Source organism: Cicer arietinum, chromosome 4, assembly GCF_000331145.2.
Source record: "Cicer arietinum cultivar CDC Frontier isolate Library 1 chromosome 4, Cicar.CDCFrontier_v2.0, whole genome shotgun sequence".
Classification (NCBI taxonomy): Eukaryota; Viridiplantae; Streptophyta; class Magnoliopsida; order Fabales; family Fabaceae; genus Cicer; species Cicer arietinum.
The window spans coordinates 12,884,380-12,906,442 of NC_021163.2; the positions used below are offsets into that span (position 1 = coordinate 12,884,380).

The 22,063-nt window shown below is 31.1% G+C and overlaps 3 protein-coding genes across 3 annotated transcripts; all 3 read right to left on the reverse strand.

Annotated features, from left to right (window-relative positions):
• Window positions 1-2,562: 2,562 nt before the first annotated feature.
• Window positions 2,563-3,432, reverse strand: LOC101503286 (uncharacterized). Its single transcript, XM_004496785.1, has one exon. It carries the CDS (start codon window positions 3,430-3,432, stop codon window positions 2,563-2,565), a length of 870 nt encoding a protein of 289 aa, XP_004496842.1.
• A 1,823-nt stretch (window positions 3,433-5,255) lies between these two features.
• On the reverse strand, window positions 5,256-7,653 carry LOC101492755 (receptor-like serine/threonine-protein kinase At4g25390). The gene has a single exon (XM_004496585.4). The coding sequence runs from the start codon at window positions 7,370-7,372 to the stop codon at window positions 5,690-5,692; it is 1,683 nt and encodes a 560-aa protein (XP_004496642.1). The 5' UTR covers window positions 7,373-7,653; the 3' UTR covers window positions 5,256-5,689.
• Window positions 7,654-16,611: 8,958 nt separating this feature from the next.
• Window positions 16,612-19,319, reverse strand: LOC101493415 (subtilisin-like protease SBT1.3). Its single transcript, XM_004496587.4, has one exon. The coding sequence runs from the start codon at window positions 19,079-19,081 to the stop codon at window positions 16,721-16,723; it is 2,361 nt and encodes a 786-aa protein (XP_004496644.1). The 5' UTR covers window positions 19,082-19,319; the 3' UTR covers window positions 16,612-16,720.
• Between the last annotated feature and the right edge of the window lie 2,744 nt (window positions 19,320-22,063).

Genomic DNA, 22,063 nt, shown 5'->3' on the forward strand with positions numbered 1-22,063 from the left:
TTTTACTGTTTTTTTTAGGGTTATTTTGGGTATTTTACAACAAAAATTTTAAGTTGGGGGTATAAGTTTAAATGGCGGGGTATAATTTTAAGTTGGTCAAAATAGTTTTTACCGGAAATTTCAAGAGGATTGAAATTTCCGGTAGTTCAAATCGGAAATTTGAAAAACCGGTAGTTGTAAATTCCCGGAAATTTCGTTTTTGAAATTTCTGGTATGTATTTTGAACTACCGGAAATTTCAATCCTCTTAAAATTTTCGGTACACTGTGTAATTTTTTTTATTTTTGTTTATTGAATTTTGTTAGTGAGGACCAGAGGAGGAAAATCTGACGGTGGTGATTATTCGCGAGTTCGGCCTCCTACACAATCAAATAGGAGAGCTGCTGTTGAAAAAAGGAGAAAGAGAAATGAGGAAAGGCAGGCGCCCCAGAACGAGCAGCCACAGCAAAATCTTATGTTTAATGCAGAACAGGATGAGCAGCCCCAGGATGAGCAGCCCCAGCACGATCATGTGTTTTATGATGAATATGACCAGCAGCAGCAACATTTTGATGATGAACATGGTCAGCAGCACCAGCCTGATGAACCCATGTTTCCTGGAGGTCCTTATGATCTTTCTGTCCTTACAGATTATGAGCATCATATTGCAATTAATGTGTGGAATGGACAGGTTAGTAAATAATTTATTTTATTACATATTATAATATATTTGTAGTATAGGTTATTTTATTACACATTATAATTTATTTGTAGTATAAGATTATAATATATTTTTAATTGTGTTATTTTTAATTAAACAGGAAAGACGTGCCTTGAAAGTTGTTTCCAATGGCAAAAAGCAAGACAAATTCATTGATATTAGATATCATTTACCTGCTCAAATAGATCATTGGATTAATATATCTGGATTACGTCCTCTGAGAAGATGTAGTTTGCATATGATTGATGGTAACATGATATCTGCTTTTGCTGAGAGATGGCACGCAGAGACTAGTTCATTTCACCAGCCATTCGGTGAAATGACTATTACTCTTGACGACGTCAGGGGTCTTTTGAGCATCCCGTGTACTGGAGAGTTTTTCACACCTCCCGCAAATGTCAATGAAGATTTGGCAATTGCTGCTGCTGTTGAGTTGTTGGGGGTTACATATGATGAAGCTGTCACTGAGACTAGGACCAATAGAGGGGCTTCCTATAGTTTTGAGTGGTTGAAAGAGGTATTTTATAAGAAACTTCATGAAGGAAGATATGACTGTGCAGCTAGGGCATATCTACTTCATTTGGTAGGATGTACCATTCTTGCGGATAAAAGTTTTACACTTGTATCTGCAAAATATCTCTTTCTGTTTCAAGATCTTGATAGTTGTGGTAAATGGGCATGGGGACCGGCTGCACTTGTTGTGCTATATGACTATCTTAGAGACAGTACATTGCCTGCAACCAAACAGATTGGAGGATATTTGTCTTTATTTCAGGTACTATTATATTTATTATACTTATCATTATTTTTTTAATTATTTCATCACCTTAATAATTTTACTACATTTCAATTATTTACAGACTTGGATTTATGAACATTTCCCTGATATTTGTAAACGGGATATGGATGAGCATATTTCCTCGATGCCACGGATGTTTCGTTGGACGGCAAAACAAACATCTGGGAATGTGGCATATTACAGGGCAAAGTTGGATGCTTTGAGGGATACGGATATTATCTGGGCACCAAATTACGATCAGAACGCTGTGACACGATTTCAGTCTGTGTCATTATTTACAGGATACATTCGTTGGTGTTTCACGATGGTTCCGTATTTACCTGAGAGGTGCATACGGCAGTTTGGGTATACTCAACACATTCCTCCTACACCACCGATGCTTGTTGCACGTGATGTCGATGTTGAATGGAGTATGTACCGGAATTCTGTACGATCACTTCGAGCTAGATTGCATCCAGCTGCATATCCACATGAGTGTGTTGAGGGATACATCCAGTGGTATTATAGGATATCTCATCCTCGGATGATCCCTTATGTTGCTGCATATGCTTGTCCTAGTTATGATGCTGATGCTGGTCCTAGTTATGATGCTGATGCTGGTCTTAGTCATGATGCTGGTCCCGATACTAGTTGTACACGGTGTCACGCAGTTGGTGGTCTTATACAACAGAGTTTAGATTTGCATATGGGTGGTCCTGAAGATGAGATGCGTGTCTTATTGGAGAGAGCTTTATATATTTCTAGAGGAGGAGATTATCAGTAGTATCATAGTTGTATTATTCAGACTTATTTTATTATTCGTGGGTTATTTGTTATTCAGACTTATTGTATTAGCGACTTATTCAGACTTATTTATTAGCGATTTATATATTTATTAGATGATTGACACTGAGTTATTATTAGCGACGTATTCAGACTTATTTATTATTAGCGATTTATTATTCAGAGTTATTAGCGATTTATTATTCAGAGTTATTATTATTCAGAGCTATTATTATTCAGAGTTATTATTATTATTCAGAGTTATTAGCGATTTATTATTATTCAGAGTTATTATACTTGATTCATGGAATGTACAACACATCTTTGATCAAGGAATGACCACCATCCCTTCTCATGATCAAAACATCACCGACACCGTCAACCGCTAATGTCGTGTCATCCGCGAATTTCACTCTACTTTGCGTGGCTTGATTGATCTTCACGAACCAATCCTTTCTTCTCGTCATATGTGTCGAACAACCTGAGTCCAAGTACCACTCATTTGTCCCTTGGGCTCCATCTCGAACTGTTACGATTGCGCTTTTCTCCGAATGCGTTATTGCAGATTTTTCTGCACTGCAATAGTTGCTGCCCAGCAACTTCCTCTTGTCACAGTTGTTGTCCAACACCTCTTTAATGCCATAGTTCTCTTCCATGATCATTACAAGAACCGTGTTATCATAATCCATGTCTTGCCTAGCAACCTTAGCCTCATCCGCATGATTCTCCATTGGTTTCGCTCTACACTCTCTTGCGAAATGCCCAAGCTTTTGACAATTGTAACACTTCTTGGTGCTTTTGTCGAACGGCTTGTAGTTGTCTTGACCACCACCTTTGGAATTGCCCTCACCTTTCCTTGAATTTTGTGACTCTTTTCCATCAAAATTCTGGAAGTTTTTCTTTCCTCTAGAAGGCCATTTCCCTTTCGATTTCTTATTCTTCTCGTTGAAACGGGCTTGCAAAGCAACTTCCGCTTTGGCTTTATCATTTCCTCTTTCGTCCATCCTTTGTTCATGAGCTTCCAATGAACTTTGAAGTTCATCTTTCGTCATCGTCTTGAGATCCTTCGCTTCCTCAATCGCCACCACAATATTATCGAATCTTGGTGTTAAAGAACGCAATACCTTCGACACAAAATTCTGTTCGGAAACGGCTTCACCACACGACTTCATTTGATTCCCCAAGCGTGTCACACGCGTCACGTATTAATCGTTTCCTTGTCTTCCATTTGAAGTAACTCAAACTGCCGCTTATGAGTTTGTAACCTCACCACCTTTGCCTTATCTGCACCAGCATAAGCTTTCTGAAGAATACCCGAGCTGTCTTCGTCGAGTCGCAATCGCCAACTTTTTCGAAATTGTCACTATCGACGCAAGAATGGATCAAGAAAAGGGTCTTGTAGTCTTTCTTCTTATCTTCCTTGAATTTAGCTTCTTGAGTTGTTGTAGCCTCTTTACCAAGAGGAGTAATGTCATCGGTAATCATATCAAGAACATCTTGATATCCAAACAAAACTTTCATTTGTTTGTGCCATTTGTCATAATTCTTCGAATCAAGAATCGGAAGGTTGGTAGGAATTTTGTCATTGGAAACGGACATGATTGCAGCGGAATTGGATCTGAACCTTGCTCTTGATGCCAAATGTTGGAACACTATCAAGAATGGAGGGTGAATCAATGGTGAAAATTGATAATTGAAAATTGTGGTTTTTTAGAAAATGATGGAGAAAAGAGAGAGAGATTATGGAATATAGTTATTTTCTGATTTTTCATTAGTATATCAAAATGGCATTAGTCTTTTCAACAATATACACAAAGGTATTTATATGGGGTTACAATGTGGAACCAAAACAAGTGGCCCAAAATTTTGAATTATTTATATCACTTCCAATACCTGTCACCTCTACAATTAATATAAAAATATAACTTTGCTCTTCTAATTATTTATAAAATCTTTAACAGTTTTAATTTTTCATTTTTTGTCACCCACTCTTTTCAGAATATTCAAAATTTTCAAAATTACAATTTTCAGAATTTTTGAAACTTTTGAACAATTTAAAGCTTCTGAAATAGAAAAATCCATAATTTTCGAAACTTTCAAACAACTCAAAACTTTCGAAATAGAAAATTTTCGAAACTTTCCATATTTTTAAACTTTTCAGATTTAGAATTCGAAGCTTTTGAGAGTTGAAAATTTTCGAAACTTTTCAAATTTTTGAAATTTAATCCTTATTTCGAAGATTTGAAACTTCTGAAAGTTTCGAGAATTTGAAATTTTCAAAACTATCAACTTTGAAACTTATTATAAATGGTTAAAAGGATAAAAGTTTTTTTTCATGTGCCTTGAACGGTGACGGTTTATGTGTGGGGGTGTATGGTAGAATCCTCGACGCTGTAATATTATTTTGTCATTCAAATTCTTCTGTTGCTTCTATAGACCGCATCCTTAATTTATTTTAATTTTTATTAAACATTTACATCATTCAACTATGTAATAATTATATAATATATCTTGTAAGTGAGGTTAACCCCCTTTTTCTCATTAAAATAAAAATACAATCTTGTAAGTTGTTAAATCACATCTTTTCTACATAAAATAACACGACGTGTATTTAAAATTTTTTTTTTCTAATTGTAAATAATATTTTTATTTATACTTTAATTTCCAATCAAACAAAAAAATTTATTTATTTAATTACTTAAAAAGGTTGTGGGTTGAACATTCATCACTAACAAAATAATAACAACAATTTATCACAAAATACACATCACGTTTGTGATGTATATATAAGGACAAATTGGCTGCAAAATTGCATTTTCATATGGCACAACTCAATTACCATAAGGAATGAAAAATGATCCCGACGGAAGTCAGGCCTGCTATAGGCATAGTAATAAATACTAAAAAGTAAAAAACTGAAGCTAAAACAAAAAGGTACGCAGCAATGACTGAGAAAACTAAGTACTTTCCATTAGTGGCACGTGCATATAGAATCTATGTTAAATTACAACATTCAATTTCCAAGTCAAAATTAGCACAAGCAACAAACATATAATGGACGACCCCAAAAGGGTCTTTTTCTTTAGCGAAAGTTAATTGAACTACAACTAAAGCATGAGTCATACTTTCCACACCTAAAAGTCAGTGTGAAACAAGATGGCATGTACACACAATCAAATCTCAAGAATATGATGTACAAAAAACAAAACGAAAACTATTATACTACACTATACTCCAATAATGAAAACCCAACTGCCACCCCCAAATCTCTTGAAAGTTATCAAACTAACTACCACTGTCGGTTGACCAAATCACAGTATTAACATGATTTTGTTGGAACTCTGCTCAAAAGTGTAGTTTTTACTAAAATAGTATTTCACTGTCACTTAAAACATGCAATCTCGAAAATGTTAGTCGATACAAAGAGTCTCACAAGCCTTGTTTTAAATTCTTGAATTGAAACGGAGATTGTGAGTACTCATGCGGCAATTGAGGTACCTCCAATTCCCCACTAAGCATACCGACAACATCTTTCATCGAAGGACGACGATTAGCTGACTTAACCAAACAAAGCAATGCAATTTTGATGCATACAAGAGCCTTCTCTTTATCATCATCCAACAACAACTCAACAGATGGATCAACTAGTTCAAGTAGTTTCCCCTTGCGAGCACAATGTCTAGCCCAAGACACCAAATTGGCTCTCTTAAACTCTAACACATGTGTGAATCCATCACCATTCACCTCAAGTGGCCTCCTCCCAGAAATAATAACAAGCAATAACACCCCAAAACTATAAACATCACACTTCTCTGTTACATCACCACTATAGCCATTTTCAGGAGCAACATAAAAAACTGTCCCTCTCATACTTGGTGAAGTACTATTGCTTATTCCACCACTCTTTGGAATTTCTCCGCTATTATTACATGAATCATAGTTATTACAACCAACTCTCCTTAACTCACCACTCAACCACGAATCAACACTACCACGTTCCTTCTTAGAACGATTTTTACTATTCCTTTTTTTCACATCATAATCTCTCTCATTTTCCCACCAATTATCACTATTTTTTCCACCCATTTTCTTTTTCTTCTTCTTTTTCTCAACCTCTTGAGAATGTTCCTCCTTCCACCATTCCCTTACTGATCTTCTCTTCTCCTTTTTCATATCAGCTTTTCCCACATTATCCATTGATTCCCACCACTCCAATTTCTTCTTACTTTTACTGTTCACACCCCTTCGACTTCCAGTTCCACTTCCACACCCACCCAATTCATCATTCTTCACCTCTTTTCCAATCCAATCCATAACATAATCCTTCACGCTCCCACTCTTCTTCACTCCACCAACAACAACAACACCAGCACTTTCTTTCTCGTATTCATCAAAGCTAGTGTTGAAACTCTCAGTTTCCATGCCATCACTTTCCAATTCATGATCTTTTCTGATTTCGAAATTGGGAAGTGTTTTAAACCTAGCGAGTCCGAAATCGGCGATTTTAGCGAAAAAATAATTATCAAGAAGAATGTTACTAGGTTTAATATCACCGTGAATGATTGGTGGATCGCATGAATGAAGATATTGAATTCCTTTAGCGATTTCGAGGATTATTGAAAACCGCGTTTTCCAGAGCATGAGTTCGGGGAGTTTGCGACGGAGGAGTGCGTCGTGGAGGTTACCGTTGTGCATTAATTCGTAAACGAGAAGGAAACGACGGCGTTTGTGATCGGAGGAGAAGCCAATGGCGGGAACGAGGAGGTTAGAGCGGAGTCTCGAAGCGAAGAAGAGTTCGTTGTGGAATTCGTGTTCGCCTTGAGAGGAGGTAGAGTCCATGAGCTTGACGGCGATGGGTTTACCGGATGAGGGGAGGGAACCGGAATAGACGGGACCAAAGCCGCCATGGCCAAGGAGAGTTGAGAAGGAGTTTGTGGCGCGGCGGAGGAGGGTGTAGGAGAAAGGATGAGGGGGATTGGAGTCGGAATCGAAGGATGGAGTGGTTCGTTTTTTGTTCCGGAGGCAGTGAAGAAGTGCAAAGATGAGAGAACAACCGGAGACGACGGTGGAACTCTGTTTCTTGTTTGGTTGAGGTGGTGATGACGTGGACATAGCATCGGCGAAGGGAAGGTGCAATAGAACAAGTAACGGAAAAGCAGAGAAGTGGAAGAAGATAAAAAGTCAAAACTTGTTTGTTGTTGATGAAGAAATAAGCTCTTATTTGCTCTTTTTAACCCTTCTCTTCAACGAAACACGCTTCTCACACCCCACAAAAAACAAAAGTACCTATGAGTCGTCTCAAATTAATCTTTACAATAAAAATTATTATTATGGGTTTGTAAAACGTTATCCAACTTAGTCCCGAATATGAACTATATTGGTTCTATGACTTTCCTCTAACTGCCGACATGATTGTTATAGGAAAACTTCTCATATGAAATGTCGAATGAATTTATAAAAATTAAAAATGTTCAAATATATGACATGATTCTTTGTAGCTATTGGTTCAATGGTTTAGTGTGTCAAATGTTTTTATAATTATTGATTTACTAGTTTAGTAAATCAATCAAGTTATATATTATTATGTGATTTAGTGGTTACAATGTAGTAGTAATCTTTTACGTTTTAAATATAAGTAAAATGTTTTTTTAAAAATTAATTATATATTAGTTTTTTATCCTACTTTTATTTATATTAAAATGGGTTGAATATTTCTAAGGTGCATAAATATACTTTAACTTTGGAATTCAATTTTCTCAACAAAATAATATTAATTAACTTATCAAAAAATTTATAAATTCATAAATGATGTTACCAAATATATTTTTTATCTGTTTATTTAAAAAATACTGATATAGATTTTTCAACCAATTATAGGATTAAATAAAATGATTCTAGTGCTTGCAAGAGATCGCTGGTTTTCTTTTTACTCAAATATTTTTACTTTTATGATTTTTCTAATTTCCTATATGTCATATAGGCAACTAACTTTGACATTTTTTTTCTTGAATTGGAGTAACTCTATACTTTCATTAATAAATTTTTTGTTTATAAAAAATATATAGCTGCCTTGACCTTTGTTTGCTTTCTTAATTTTGGTCAAGTTTTGTTTTTTTTTTTTGACAAAAACTTTGGTCAGGTTTAGAATGGTATTAATTATTGCTAATATTTCATATGCACGAATTAATTTGATATATTAGTATGCATTAAATAGTAAACAAGTTGACGTCAAAATTTAATAAAAAAAACAGTTGACGTCAAATAAAGAAAAAAATAGTTGAAAAGTTCCTTCCAATTTGCCAGAGGATTATTTTGTTATTCAAATTTAATAATTATAATTAAGTATACACTAGTATCTAATTTAAAAAGTAATACAAGTTAGACAAATCAAACGAAAATAAATTTTATAAACTTTGATTTGTATTTATAGTCGCCATTAATTTTTGTATTTTAAAAGTGATATACAATTAATAAAATTATTTTACCATAACAACTAATCGTATGTTGACAATACAATAAATAAAAAATTAATAATAAAAGTTAATAAAATGAATTGATACACTACGATTAATTGTCGGTATAAAATAACTTAACATTGATGATGCATCATATTTAATCTCTAATTTTTTACATAATATAATTGTATGTACAAATTAAGATTAATATAAATAAATAGGATAAACTATTATTTTAGTCTCTAAAAGTATATGACACTATCATTTTAATCTTTGATTTGAAAAAAAAACTAAATTAGTCATTGAATTATCAAAATATTAGTTAATTTAATTTTTAAAGTTATAAAAATCATAAATTATTTTAACAGTAAATTATATTTCAAAAACTTTTATGATAGTAAATTGTTATTTTAGAGACTACTTTATTAATTCAATAATTAATTTAAATTTTTTATTGAATTTAATATCAAAATGACAACATTTTATATTTTTAAATACTAAAATAGTAATTTATTTTAAATAAATAATAGTAATCAATTAATTAAAATAATCCAAATCTTATTATAAAGACGCTATTGTAGACCCACATGTGCTTTGCACTAATGTGACCTTTGAATATAACACTAATGGTATGGTATTTTTGACTTCAGATATGGTGTATTAATTAAACCATGTTCAAAAACGTGTAGCTTCTAGATTGAATAGCTCTTTTTCTTTAAATTTGTTTTATTTTGGTCTAAATGGATGATGGCACGAGAGTATTACTAGTACACCAAATAGTAGTAGTAGTAGTACATCATGTACACTTTTTTAAAAACTATTAATTGTATACTTCTTTTATAAAATAAGTTTTAGTTATTAAATATTTTTATAAATTAGAATGTTAATGTAGTAATTAGATGTATCGGATACACAAACAAATAAAGGCATATGTTCACAGAAAAATTAATAATTTAAAATCATAAATAATATAGAACAAAAGAATTTAAATTAAACACCATTCCAAAAAAATCACACTTTCTAAAAATGAATCATATTGAATTTGAATTTTATACACTTACAATTATATACAGTTGTATTATTAATACATCAATGAATGTCTAATTGAAATTGAACTATTTAAAAATAAAGCAATTGTGAGTGCATGAGATCTAAATCTCAAACTTTCTACGATACTTAATTTAATGCACATGTATGATACGTAGCAATTTCAATAATTCAAACGTGCAAGTAACTATATTGTCAACAAAATAATTAAACTTACACGGCCGGCGGCTCTATACATAGCAAAATTTATCTGTTGTACGTTTATGGTTTGTTATTGATTTTTTTTATTTAAAAATTAGGTCATGATCAGTTGAATTTTGAGAATTCATCAAAGCCAAGTAAAGTTTTAAAATTTTTAAGAGTATTAACAAATGTAATTATATAGTATTACATTATTTCATATTAATTGAACTATTATTTACCAAAAAAATATATCTTAAAATAATTGATATTTTCAACATTTAACTAATGGGATATTAATTTATTTTTTAATTGTACTCTTTAATTAATAATGCATGTACTATTTTTTCATAAATAAAAAAAAGTGTGCATTACTTTCAGTTTCATATATTTTACTTTGTATTTATGTTAATGATAAATAAATACATTAATATTTGATAAGTATTGAGATTGTAAATAGTCAAAGAATTATGAAAAACCCTGTAAACTATTTTTGAATTTCATCACACTTAGGCTGGTTGCGAGAAGAAAAGGTGAAAATAGAAAGAGGTGAGAAAGAGTATAAAAAGAGAGAAATAAGTGAAAAATAGAGTAGATTTAATATATTGTTTGTTATAAGTGAAATAAGAAAGAAATAGAATTGAAAGAAGTGTCTTCTCTCTTTTCTTTTGTTTGGTTGAACAGAAAATAAGAAGAGAGAAATTTTATTATCTTTGAAAGTACAAAAATACCTTCAAACAAAAAATAAGATATAATTTTAAACATTATATCTACTTTTATTTTAGGTAATTTATTTATACAAATCAAATAATTAAATTATATAAATTAATATAATTTAATTGATTTATGTTAATTTAATTATTATTTAGTTTAATTTAAATTAGTATTCTTTTGTATTTCCATCCGTATGCAATCCCCGTAGCTCTCACAGTGTTCAACCAAATATTCATTCATCATAACTTTTGGTGTTGTTGCAAAGTTCAGCACAAACATTCTGATTTTGTCATCTCGTTGTTTTAATCTCTATATATAAACTTACAAACAAAAATAAACAAAGTTGAGTAATAGTTGAAGGAAGTGGTTCGTACGTGGATCTAAAAGTCAATGGATTTCATGAAAATAGAACAAGTAAAGGGTAAATATGGAAAATGAAAGAAAAAAGATTGGACTGTGAATTTTTAATCTATCTTCAATATTTCTCTACGGCACCAAACGATATAAGTTGGATCTTTCTTCTCTTCTGTCTTTCTCATTCTCCCTTCTCTCTCCTCTAAATCACTCATATGGAACACACTATTAGGTTTAGGATGGTACAATTAGGGTTGACCCAACATTTTATGATGTCTAAAGCGAAACTCTCGTAGACTTTTTCAAAGTTAATAAATAAATTATTAATATTTTATTTAATAATTATAGATTTTTCTTTGGCTGAAATCATCACATTTTCAAATCCATTTTCTATGTATTTTTCAAAAAATGAAATAAGACATTTCAACTAAGCTACAGAAGATGAAGTGAATATGATAATTTTTTCCCTTTTTAAGATAATAATCCACCTCATCCTTATTTCCAAGAAGTTCGTATACTATATAGTTAAATGAAGTATTCCCTCAAGATAACTATGCAATACTTTCTAATGAGTGAGAAATTTGTTTCGAAAGTCACTTGATTTATAGCTCAAACAAAAAAAAAAATCATATTTTTTTTCTTCAGAGCTTCAATAGAATACTTTGAATTTGATAGATCATCTAAATTATTAATAAAAATCTCCAGAGTATTTCAAATGAGTTATGAGTACTCTTTGCACGTAAAAGGGGTCTATCAAGTAAAAAAAAGACAAAAGAGATACTACATGTTTGAAAACAAATGCAATGTCAAAGCAAAAAATGATGTTATTATAATAAATAAATAAACATGCATATCATTCACAATAATATTATATACTATAATAAATGAGAAAATGTTAAAGTTGCGGGGTTAGTGAAAGATGTGACCATCTGTGAACATATGTTTACCTCATTTTAAACAAACTCATTTTAACCTTCTATGATTGAATTAATGGAAAAAATTCATATTAGTTGATAACAAATGAAGATATGTCTAACATCAACAAGATATTGTACCTTGATTCTCCCAGTTAACTCTGAATGAAACTCGGCGGTAGCATGAGTTGCAAAGTGATGTTTGGTGATTATATGCAGTCCGATAGGTTTCATTCAGAGAAAGATATATCAACGACACTCCCTTGATCGAACTAAATACACCATATATTACAGAGAGTAATTTTGACACCTTATATCAAATTTATTATTTTTATAAATTTTGAATTTGTTTATATTATGTAAATTGGATACTTATACAATCCCAATTAAATCAATTAAGCAAAAATTATCACAAACAATAACATGAGGAGATGGAGAATACTACCTTTTAGAAAATTGCAAAATATCATGAGACAACACAAATGATACTGATAGTCAATAAACTATGTCTTCAAACTTCATCGGGATTATTTCGCAGAAATGATTTTTGGAAAAAACAAAATTTCCAAAGCATATATATGAAAGTTAGTTAAAAAAACAAAATGTTTTCAAATTAGCAAATAACTTTAACTTCATAAGGATATACATTAAACTAAAACAAACATTTACACATCAGTAAAGATGTCACTAATTAAAAAAATTAAGAAAGTGAATTCTCTCGATCCGCATAAATAATTAAGTTGATGATTAAGAAAATGAATTACCGGTCCGCGTAAGTAACTAAGTTGGTGAGTTAAGGGACTCTGAAAGAATATTAAAGAAGAGGTCTCAAGTTCAACTTAGTTACTTAATTTCCAACATTTGTCTATATAAAAAGGAAGTAAATTCTCAAAAACCAATAATTTATACAATCTTATAATGCCTTTATTTCATAATATGCACATCAAACTTAGAAGATATTCTTTTTCATATAATATCTTCAAGATAATGATTCTTGTAACTAAGATTATAACAATTACCTTTTAAGCTTAGAACCATAATGTCTAAGAGAAAACCAACATATTTTATGTATCAATTTTGCCCGTTCAATTGCAAATATGACAAATATGTCTATTCGATTTCTACGACAACCATTGTTTGGTGCAATCTTTAAGAACACGTGTGAAGGCTTCGGAGAACGAGTACCTAGCAACTAGTGTAGATATACTATTGAGAAAAATTATGCGTTCATCATCCATTTGACTGATTTTTCATAAAATTTCAGTGTGAATTACAGTGGTGTTAGAAAACGAAAAAGGAAAAAAAAAATACTTCTATGCAGTAAATAAATAGCTCATATCTAGTTGATTTTGCAGAAATACTACTTCATATTTAAGAGAAAGTCGCCACAAATAAATGAAGTGAATCCGATGTGATTTCCCCCTTTTTGAATTAGAATTCAGCTTCAAATACTTCATTTATTATTCTAATTGAAGTATTCATTTGACATAACCCTACATAATTTGATATGAGATAATATAACAATATTCGAATGCCCTTGATTTAGACACAGAGCGAATAATTTTCTTCACATCGTCACTTTGACTATATTCTTTGAAGGATTACCAATCTCTATATTGTCATCTCCATCTACTTCATAATTTTTAATACAATTCTCCTCTAAGACCCTTTCAAGTAAACCATTAGCTTTATGTGCATGTAAACTAACCTAACAAGTAAAAAAAAGACATCAGATATATTATATCTTAGGAAACAATGTATACAAGTACAAAGTCAAAAAGTGCATCTATAATTAAAAAAAATAGAACAATTCATAAAGAAATACTAATAAGATTCAACAGAGGTACATTATCTTATTTCTAATTTCTTTATAATTTTTTGTTTTCTATTGGGTTTAGTTGTTGGACCTAACTCTGTAAAAAATTATTGGACTCATGTCCTTTCAAAATATTATGGCCACTTCTAGCTTGGTTGTTATACACTTTTTGATAATGTTATGTACTTCTATTGGATAATGTTCATGTTACGAGAATTAATCTAGGATGTGACTATCCTATTAAAATGTGAGGAGAGCAAATGTTTGTCTTGTCTCCTTTTTTAACAAACTCAATTGATCTAGAGTTTTAATTTGTGAGAAAATAAGAGTCATACAATATGAGTATAGTAACACCAAATTTAGTAACGAGTTTAATTAGTAGGAACTAACCACAACAAATTTTGAGTCAATTTCAAATATCATCTTATCAAGTCAAAGCTCCTTCGCTACCAAATAACAATAACTTGATGGAGACAAAAAGACTCACTCAACTTATGCTTATACTATTGTAGGTGGTATAACTCTGCTTAAAACTTTTGATGCTTAAATTTTTTCAATAATGCTTTACTTTTAAATGATTTACGTCTGTTTAGGTAGCAAATGTTTAATTTTTTTTAATAATAGTTTACTTTTAAATTATCTAAGTATAAATAGGTAGCAAATACTTAATTTTTTTTAATTATATTTTACTTTTAAATAATTTAAGTCTGCTTGTATAAATAAGTAGTAAATGACCTCATAAAAACAACTAGACAACCGCAAGGATACTAAGTCTAAATATATATATATAACCAAATATTCTTTCATTAGAAACACCACTTGTCAGCAACAACACGATAATCCGAATATTTTTTTAGTTTTTATATATATAACCAAAGAAGACAAAATATCCAGCATTTTTTTCATCTTTTATCACTATTTTTCATGTACATGACATTATACTTCAATGAGGACAGTTATTTCTATATGAATTTGAAAGATAGAATTAATAGCTTTTGTTGTTAGTTAATAAAAGAAAAATGGATAAAGTCATCTTATATGACTTTGAAGAAAACATAAAAGAGTTCAATAAAACTATCACAAAGACTTATTTTTTTAGAAGTCACGTTAAAAAACAAGACGAAGCTAACCATTTTAGACACCATACTATTATCAGGTTTGTATTGATTTGTTGATACAGAAAGTATAGTATATATTGTCATTGTTACATTTGTATGGCTCCTACTATGTAGCGATATAATGTGATACTAGTAATATTTTCAGTAAGATACAATCTCATTTCGCCGAGCTAATGATAGAAAGATATGTCATTTATTTATTGCATAATTGAAGATATCTCAAATTATTATTCTTTTAATTAGAAAATATACGGAAATGAATCAAAATTGTTCTATTTTTTAAAGAAAAGAGCAAATTTTATGATTTATTAAATAAAAAGATAAAAAAATACAATTAAATCCAAAATTTATTAAGTAAATTCGGTAAAAAAAAAATAACGAGAAAAGTGGTTATACTCTTGAATCTCTTGATAGACACCCAAATCTAGTGCGCGTCTATTTAACTTCTTGTTAAGTAAGAGAAGCACCTCTTGTGTATAACTGCATGGCCTAAGTAACAAAAAGAAAAAGAAATCTACTTTCGTCAACAACAAAAGAAGCCTACTTATTAAAAAGTGGTGCATAGCAACGCCTATGGTAAAGTTCCTTAATAATAATTACTTGTTTTTTTTTTTGGGTCCATCTGCAATGAAATTAATGCAATTAGGTTGGGTCTAGTTTTCTGTACAAAGTAGCCATTAAATTACTCCCGAGAGTTTGTATTGCCCATAGTATCCTTTATGAAAATAGCCATTAAAATTTAGAAAACTATATAAAAATTCTTTTTATAAAACTATATAAAAATTCTTTTTATAAAACTATATAGGATATTACATGCACATGAACAAAGTCATAATTCATCGTATCAACGGAGATGCATTATGACTCAAACCGAGTTTAACATAGATCATAGATGTAACCAACCAACCACTAGGGATGGTGCTATAAAAATTTGTAAATATTTTTATAAAGATGTATACAAAATTTTCCTAAGAATAATTCTCCTAAAATTTTAAAAGCAGAGGACCATTTCTTACCGAAATCTGCATCCCATAAAGACGACAATTTATTAATGGACCCAACCTATTCTGCTGATGCTCACATGCAAGTCGTACCTTGTGTCTCACTCAAAATAAATTCATAGCATTAGATATGAAAAAAATTAAATGAGGGAAACTGGATATCGAGTGCAAAGCACTATATCAATTAAATGCATTTCACACTTCTTATATCATTTTTTTGTCTCATCTAAATTGAGGATTTTTTCAAAAAATTTATCTTAATACGCCACTCAAAGTGGAACCACATGCCCGAAGAGTTTACTTCGAGAAAAAGTAAAAATAAACATAACTGAATAAAAAGATCCATGGTTAAAATTTAAATAATTTTGGAGTTTAATCCGAATTAGTATTGTTTGTCCACTAGGAAAATCAATTATTGCAAGAGTGTATTAGTATGTGTGCTCATGAAACCCTAACCATTTGTGACCAAGGTATGATTCTGATTCTATCCTCAGCAAAATCTGCAAAATATTTTCAGCATAAACAATTATATATGTGTATACATATGATATTGCAGTTCTTTAATTTATTTAGTAAATGTTTCTCAAAAAAATTCATCTAGTAAATGAGTACTATGTCCCAAAGGTGTAGTCAATAGATCATATTGATGAGAAACAGAACAAGAGTCCATGTTAATCCTACATAGTTGAGAATCAAGCAATAAGAATCATGCAAGATCATTCTTAGAACAATAAAATATCAAACATTTCATGTAACAAAAATGCATAAACTTCATTCATAATCATAGTACAGAAAATTTGCTCTTATTGCAAACACCAAAAAAACTGCTGAACTAGTAACTAGTCACTAAGGGAAAGAAATTCATATTGGTGGCAAATATGTTATCACAATAGGGCTTCTTACTTTATGCACCCCATCTTTCCACACCAAACCTCCAAATTCTGGTTCACTTAGCCTAGTTGTTGCTTTGAAAGTAACCTTATAAGACAATTTCTCATACTTTCTTGTGAAATTCAATGTATCTGGCTCAACTTTCACAACACTACCTTTGAAAGGTGTAACAATGACATGATATTTTGAAACATCAGGTCCAACATTGGTGACAGTTCTATGAATCGTCATTTCTGAAGTCGATGCTTTCTCCGGAAACACTACCGATATAGCCGGATAGTTCAAATCCCCTGCACTAGCAAAAGTGTTTCTACAAACTCTCTTTGAATTTTTAGCAAAAACTCCTAATTCTGTTGGAGTTAGTTTCTGTGTACAAAGAAACTCAAAGTAATCTTGTGGTTTAATATCATATACTAAACCTGGTTCAAGTGCTTTTCTAGGATTAATGTGTCCTGCACCGTGATCATAAGGTGTTGAAGGTTCATCAGATGAAGCATCTTTAAGAGGTTTGATTGTGTTATCATGAACATAAGCTGTTGTCATGATAGCTGATTTTATAGCAGCTGGACTCCATTCAGGATGTTTAGACTTTATCATAGCAGCAATTCCACTAACATGTGGACATGACATTGAAGTTCCAGAAAGTATATTGAATTTCACTCTTCTTCGATCTGTTGGTAAACTTGATGGACCAGTAACACCACTCCAAGCAGCAAGAATGTTCACACCAGGAGCAACTATATCAGGCTTAAGAATTTCTAGTGTTAGAAAATTAGGCCCCCTTGATGAAAATGCTGCTACTATAGGAGATGGTGTAATTCCTAATCTTGTGTTAAGAAAAGCTAATGTTGCAGTAGCTTTTTTATTTGTTAACACATATTGTTTGATTTCTTTGCCTTCTTTTTCTCCTATTGCTATTGCTGGAAGTAGGTGACAATCTGCTACAAGCTCCTCACCATTAGCTGCTGTGTTTGTTAGTATCATTCCTACACCTCCTGCACTTTTCACTACCTGACCCTTTTGCACTCTAGGACTAATTCCTCTATCACAAATCACGATTTTACCGGCAACGGCTCGGCGATCTAAAGTACCTTCCAAACACAAAGATCTTGGATCAGGACTAGTTGAGTTACCTCCCATGTAAACCAAAGGATACTGTTTGTTAACTGAGAGCATTGTTTTTCCTTTGTAGAGTGAAGTTCCTGTGATTTTTCTTCCATTTCCAAGGCTAACATCTGCAGGAAAATCTCTATCCATTGTGCTAGCTCCAACTGTTGTGATCCAAGGTGAAACATTTGTGAGACTAACAGGATCAGGTCCTGCATTTCCAGCTGAACATGAAACAAAAACACCTTTCTCCATCGCTCCAAACGAAGCGACCGATAAACTATCTCGATAGTAAGACGAGACTCCGCCGCCTAAAGAGATGGATAGAACATTGACACCATCAGCTACAGCTCTATCCACAGCTGACAGAATATCTGAGCTGAAGCATCCACCTGACCAACACACTTTGTAAGCTGCAATTCTTGCATTTGGTGCCATTCCTCTTGCTGTTCCAGAAGCATAGCCAAGAAGATTAGCACCATGAACTGGTGAACCAGCAACAGTAGCTGCAGTGTGTGTTCCATGACCATCTTGATCTCTTGGTGATTTGAAATCTGCTTGTTCATCAATTTTACCTGTTGCTGCTTCATAACCATGGTAGAATATTCTTGCACCTATAATCTTGTTATTGCAGTGATGTTTTCTGAAGCCTCTACCAGTTTCACATGCACCTTTCCAATGAGAAGGTACTGGTTTCATTCCTATATCACTGAAACTCTCACTTTCAGGCCAAACACCCGTGTCTAGCACACCAACAATAACATCATGGTCATCAACTAGCTTTTTTGAGAAGTTGTTTTTTGTTTGTATAATTGGTTCAAGACCAAGAAAAGATGGACTTCTTGTTGTGTGAAGCTGATACTTTGTATCAGGAAAAATGGCTACAACACCATCTTCATTTTCTAGCTTCTTTGCTTCTTCTTGGCTTAACTTTGCAGCCATTCCTTGAAAAGCAGTGTTGTAATTGTAAATGATTCTATCTTCAATATTGTTGTCTATCTCATCAGCTTCTAATGATTTATAAACTACTGACTTAACTTTCGATGTATACCATTCTTGGTGATTGGAAAAAATGTCTGGTTTTGCTGAGTTGTCCATTTGAATGATGTAAGTCTTTTTGGCAAATTCAGCATTTGAAGATAAGACAATAAAACTCAAGAGGAAACAGAATGTTAGAATGAAACTCATTTTTTCCATTGGAGTGATTATTGGATGCTTAGCCATGTATAAAGGAAAGGAAGAAGGAATTAAGCTCTTAATATTTTTGAAGCATTGTGGTTGAAAGTGAAATAGAAATAGATAGGTGAAGAAAATTTAATAAGAGAGTAGTGATCTTGTGTCTACCAACAGTGTGCAAAGGATATAAAGGTGAGCTGTTGTTCTCTATTGAGGTGTAAATTGAATGGTGAATTAAAAGTTCTACCTGTTGGTTGGTGTCTTGGTAATTGAATTTAATACGAGTATGGTTCTCTGACTCTCCAACGCATGATATTTTTATTGTGTTGTGCTATTTTTGCAATCCTTATATTAACTAATATTTCCTTTTTCTTTCAAAACAGTTATTCAATTATGTATGTAAATTTGTTTGCAAATTCAATATATATTTAATGGTAAAGTTTTAGTAGTATACATGACCCTGTTAAAAAACCAAAGACCTATTTATTTACTTTACCAACTGGATCAACTTTTTTTTTTTTTTGAGTATAAATGTTGTGATTGTATAAGCACTAATCATTCACATGCCACAACATTGGGCCTTGGACAATTATGATCAAACGGTTACAATAGTAACTCATGTTATCAAAGGAAAAACATAAACCAGAGAAGGACAACAAATTGTTCAACAGATTTAGTCTTTCCAGCATTGCACGTAAACAAAAATCTGAAGATGTGTCCCCACATTTACAGAATGCATGTAATATATCTGAGCACCGCTGAGTTTGGATTCCCCAAGTGGTCAAATTATTCGTCCACTTACTCAATTATTTGTGTTCAAGTTGCAGTCTCTTTTTTCACTATGCATGGTGTAATCTTCCATTGCAATTTTTCATGTTTTTGATGAGTTCTCAATGTGCAATATTTACTGTCACACTGTGATTTGATAATTAAATATTTTGAAATGTATGTTAGAAAAAGAATGGATGTAACTTTTGAATTATAGAAAGAATAAGCATATAAAGTAGCAGAGTTCCATTAACCACTTGTTGGTTAAAATATGAAACACTTGATTTTGCCACTGGCAGAGAATATATGTTGGGAATAAAATGTAGTATTTTGTTGATTAAGAACGAGTTATTATAAGTCAAAAGCTAATTAATAGGCTATTTTCATTAAACAGATGCTAATATGATTATATGTTTTTTATCATACAGATACATTTTTATACAAGGAAACGAGTATTAGTCTTAAGAAATTAGCTTTGATGTTTTAAGTTGATTATGAATTTAATTAAAAAAATGTATAGTGTGTAAGCTTAATCAAAACTAACATTTTTTATTGTTTTGTTTTGATGAATAAACAAAACTAACATTCTTATACATCAAATTATTGGTGGTTTCAATCAAACCTTATAGAACACAAATGCGGTCTTCATTATTGAGAAACGGAAGTTGGTGCACATAATAAATTTGAGCATTATAATTTAGTGAAAAATAAGCCTTCATTATCTTTATTGCCTTACACTGAGAAGGGCTACTTTAGAGCTAGTAAGCAATAGCAGATCATATTCCACTTTAACAAAAAGCATTAGGAAATTGCTTCTTTAGTGCTTGCTTTAGCAACAGTAAGAAAAGTTACATCTCTTGGTGTGGACTTTTAAAGAAGCCATTCTCTAAAATTTCTAATTCTATTTCTAATACTAATAAGATAAGTGTCATTAATTGCTTCATTGGGGGTATACATGTTCTTGTTGTATTTTCTATTTGATGATATGGGGACAGAATTAAAGTTATGGAGCGTTTTCATTTCTTTTCTTCTTGAGGGTAAGGGTTGAAATCGACAAAGACAAAATGGTGGAAATAGATTAAATCAGACTAAGGGTATGACTTTGTAAAGTTTGAATCTCATTTGATTTTTAATTTTTTGAGAGGAAAAAAGTTAAAAGTTATTTGAGTCCAACTTATTACGTATGATGCTATTTTTAATCTTTAGTTGGATATTTTCATAGTCTAATAAGATTTGAAAGTTTTTTTTTTGAATTGATGGACTTTTGTAAATAGACTAACTAAATAATATATTAATGTTCTTAATTCTATTTTGATATCTAATATATAATTATTTAGAGAGTCTAACAGTAATATTGTATGATATTCTATTTCACTTTGATTTTATTGTAATAACTTTAAAAGTGTAACAGAACGGTGTAAGTAATTATGTTTATATTACAAAAAATAATAGCAAATTTATAATTTAACACAAATGACAAAAATTAATATTATAGTAATAATAAAAAAATTATTTATATTTAATCAAGTAGTTGACATGATATACCTAAATAACTTTTTCAACTGCTGTGTAGTTTGACTTGTTTTGCTAAATAAACTTTTAGAAAATGTTAGCCTATTCTGTATAAAAAAAAAGTTTGGATTGACATGAACTTGTCCTCTATTATTTCTTTTCTTTATAATTATTTCTTAATATTTGTAGAATGAGCAAAAGAGATCCTAGCTATGAGATCCACGGAGTATTTTTATAGTAAATATTAATGGGTGCCTTAAAGGCATTCTTGAATAAGACTTTACCAAAGTTGTGTTTTCAAAACATTAAAAGTTATATACTTAACTTTTCTAATAAATAACTATTACCTCTATTCTTTTCTTAACTGACCCAAAAAAATCAATAAATTTTGTAACTTTTGATAAATAAATAAAATATTTATAATACTTTTAGTTATTTATCATTATATTTCACATATTTATCTCTCTACAATAAATAGTTAAAATATTTTTATCAAAATAATAATTAATACTACTTTGATGTTTACATTGAAAACAATAATTAAAAAAAACAATTTAAAAAAAAAAACAACTTTTGAAAAGGAACTATGAGATTACACGGTTTGAAAATTCTCTAATAACATTATTAGAACACTAATCGAAAATAGCTTTTTTTTTTTTTATAGAAAAATTGCACTTACCTTTTTTGAAGTCATCTTAAATGACACCAATACTCCGTCTAGTTTTAAAAAGCACTCACATGTTCTATATT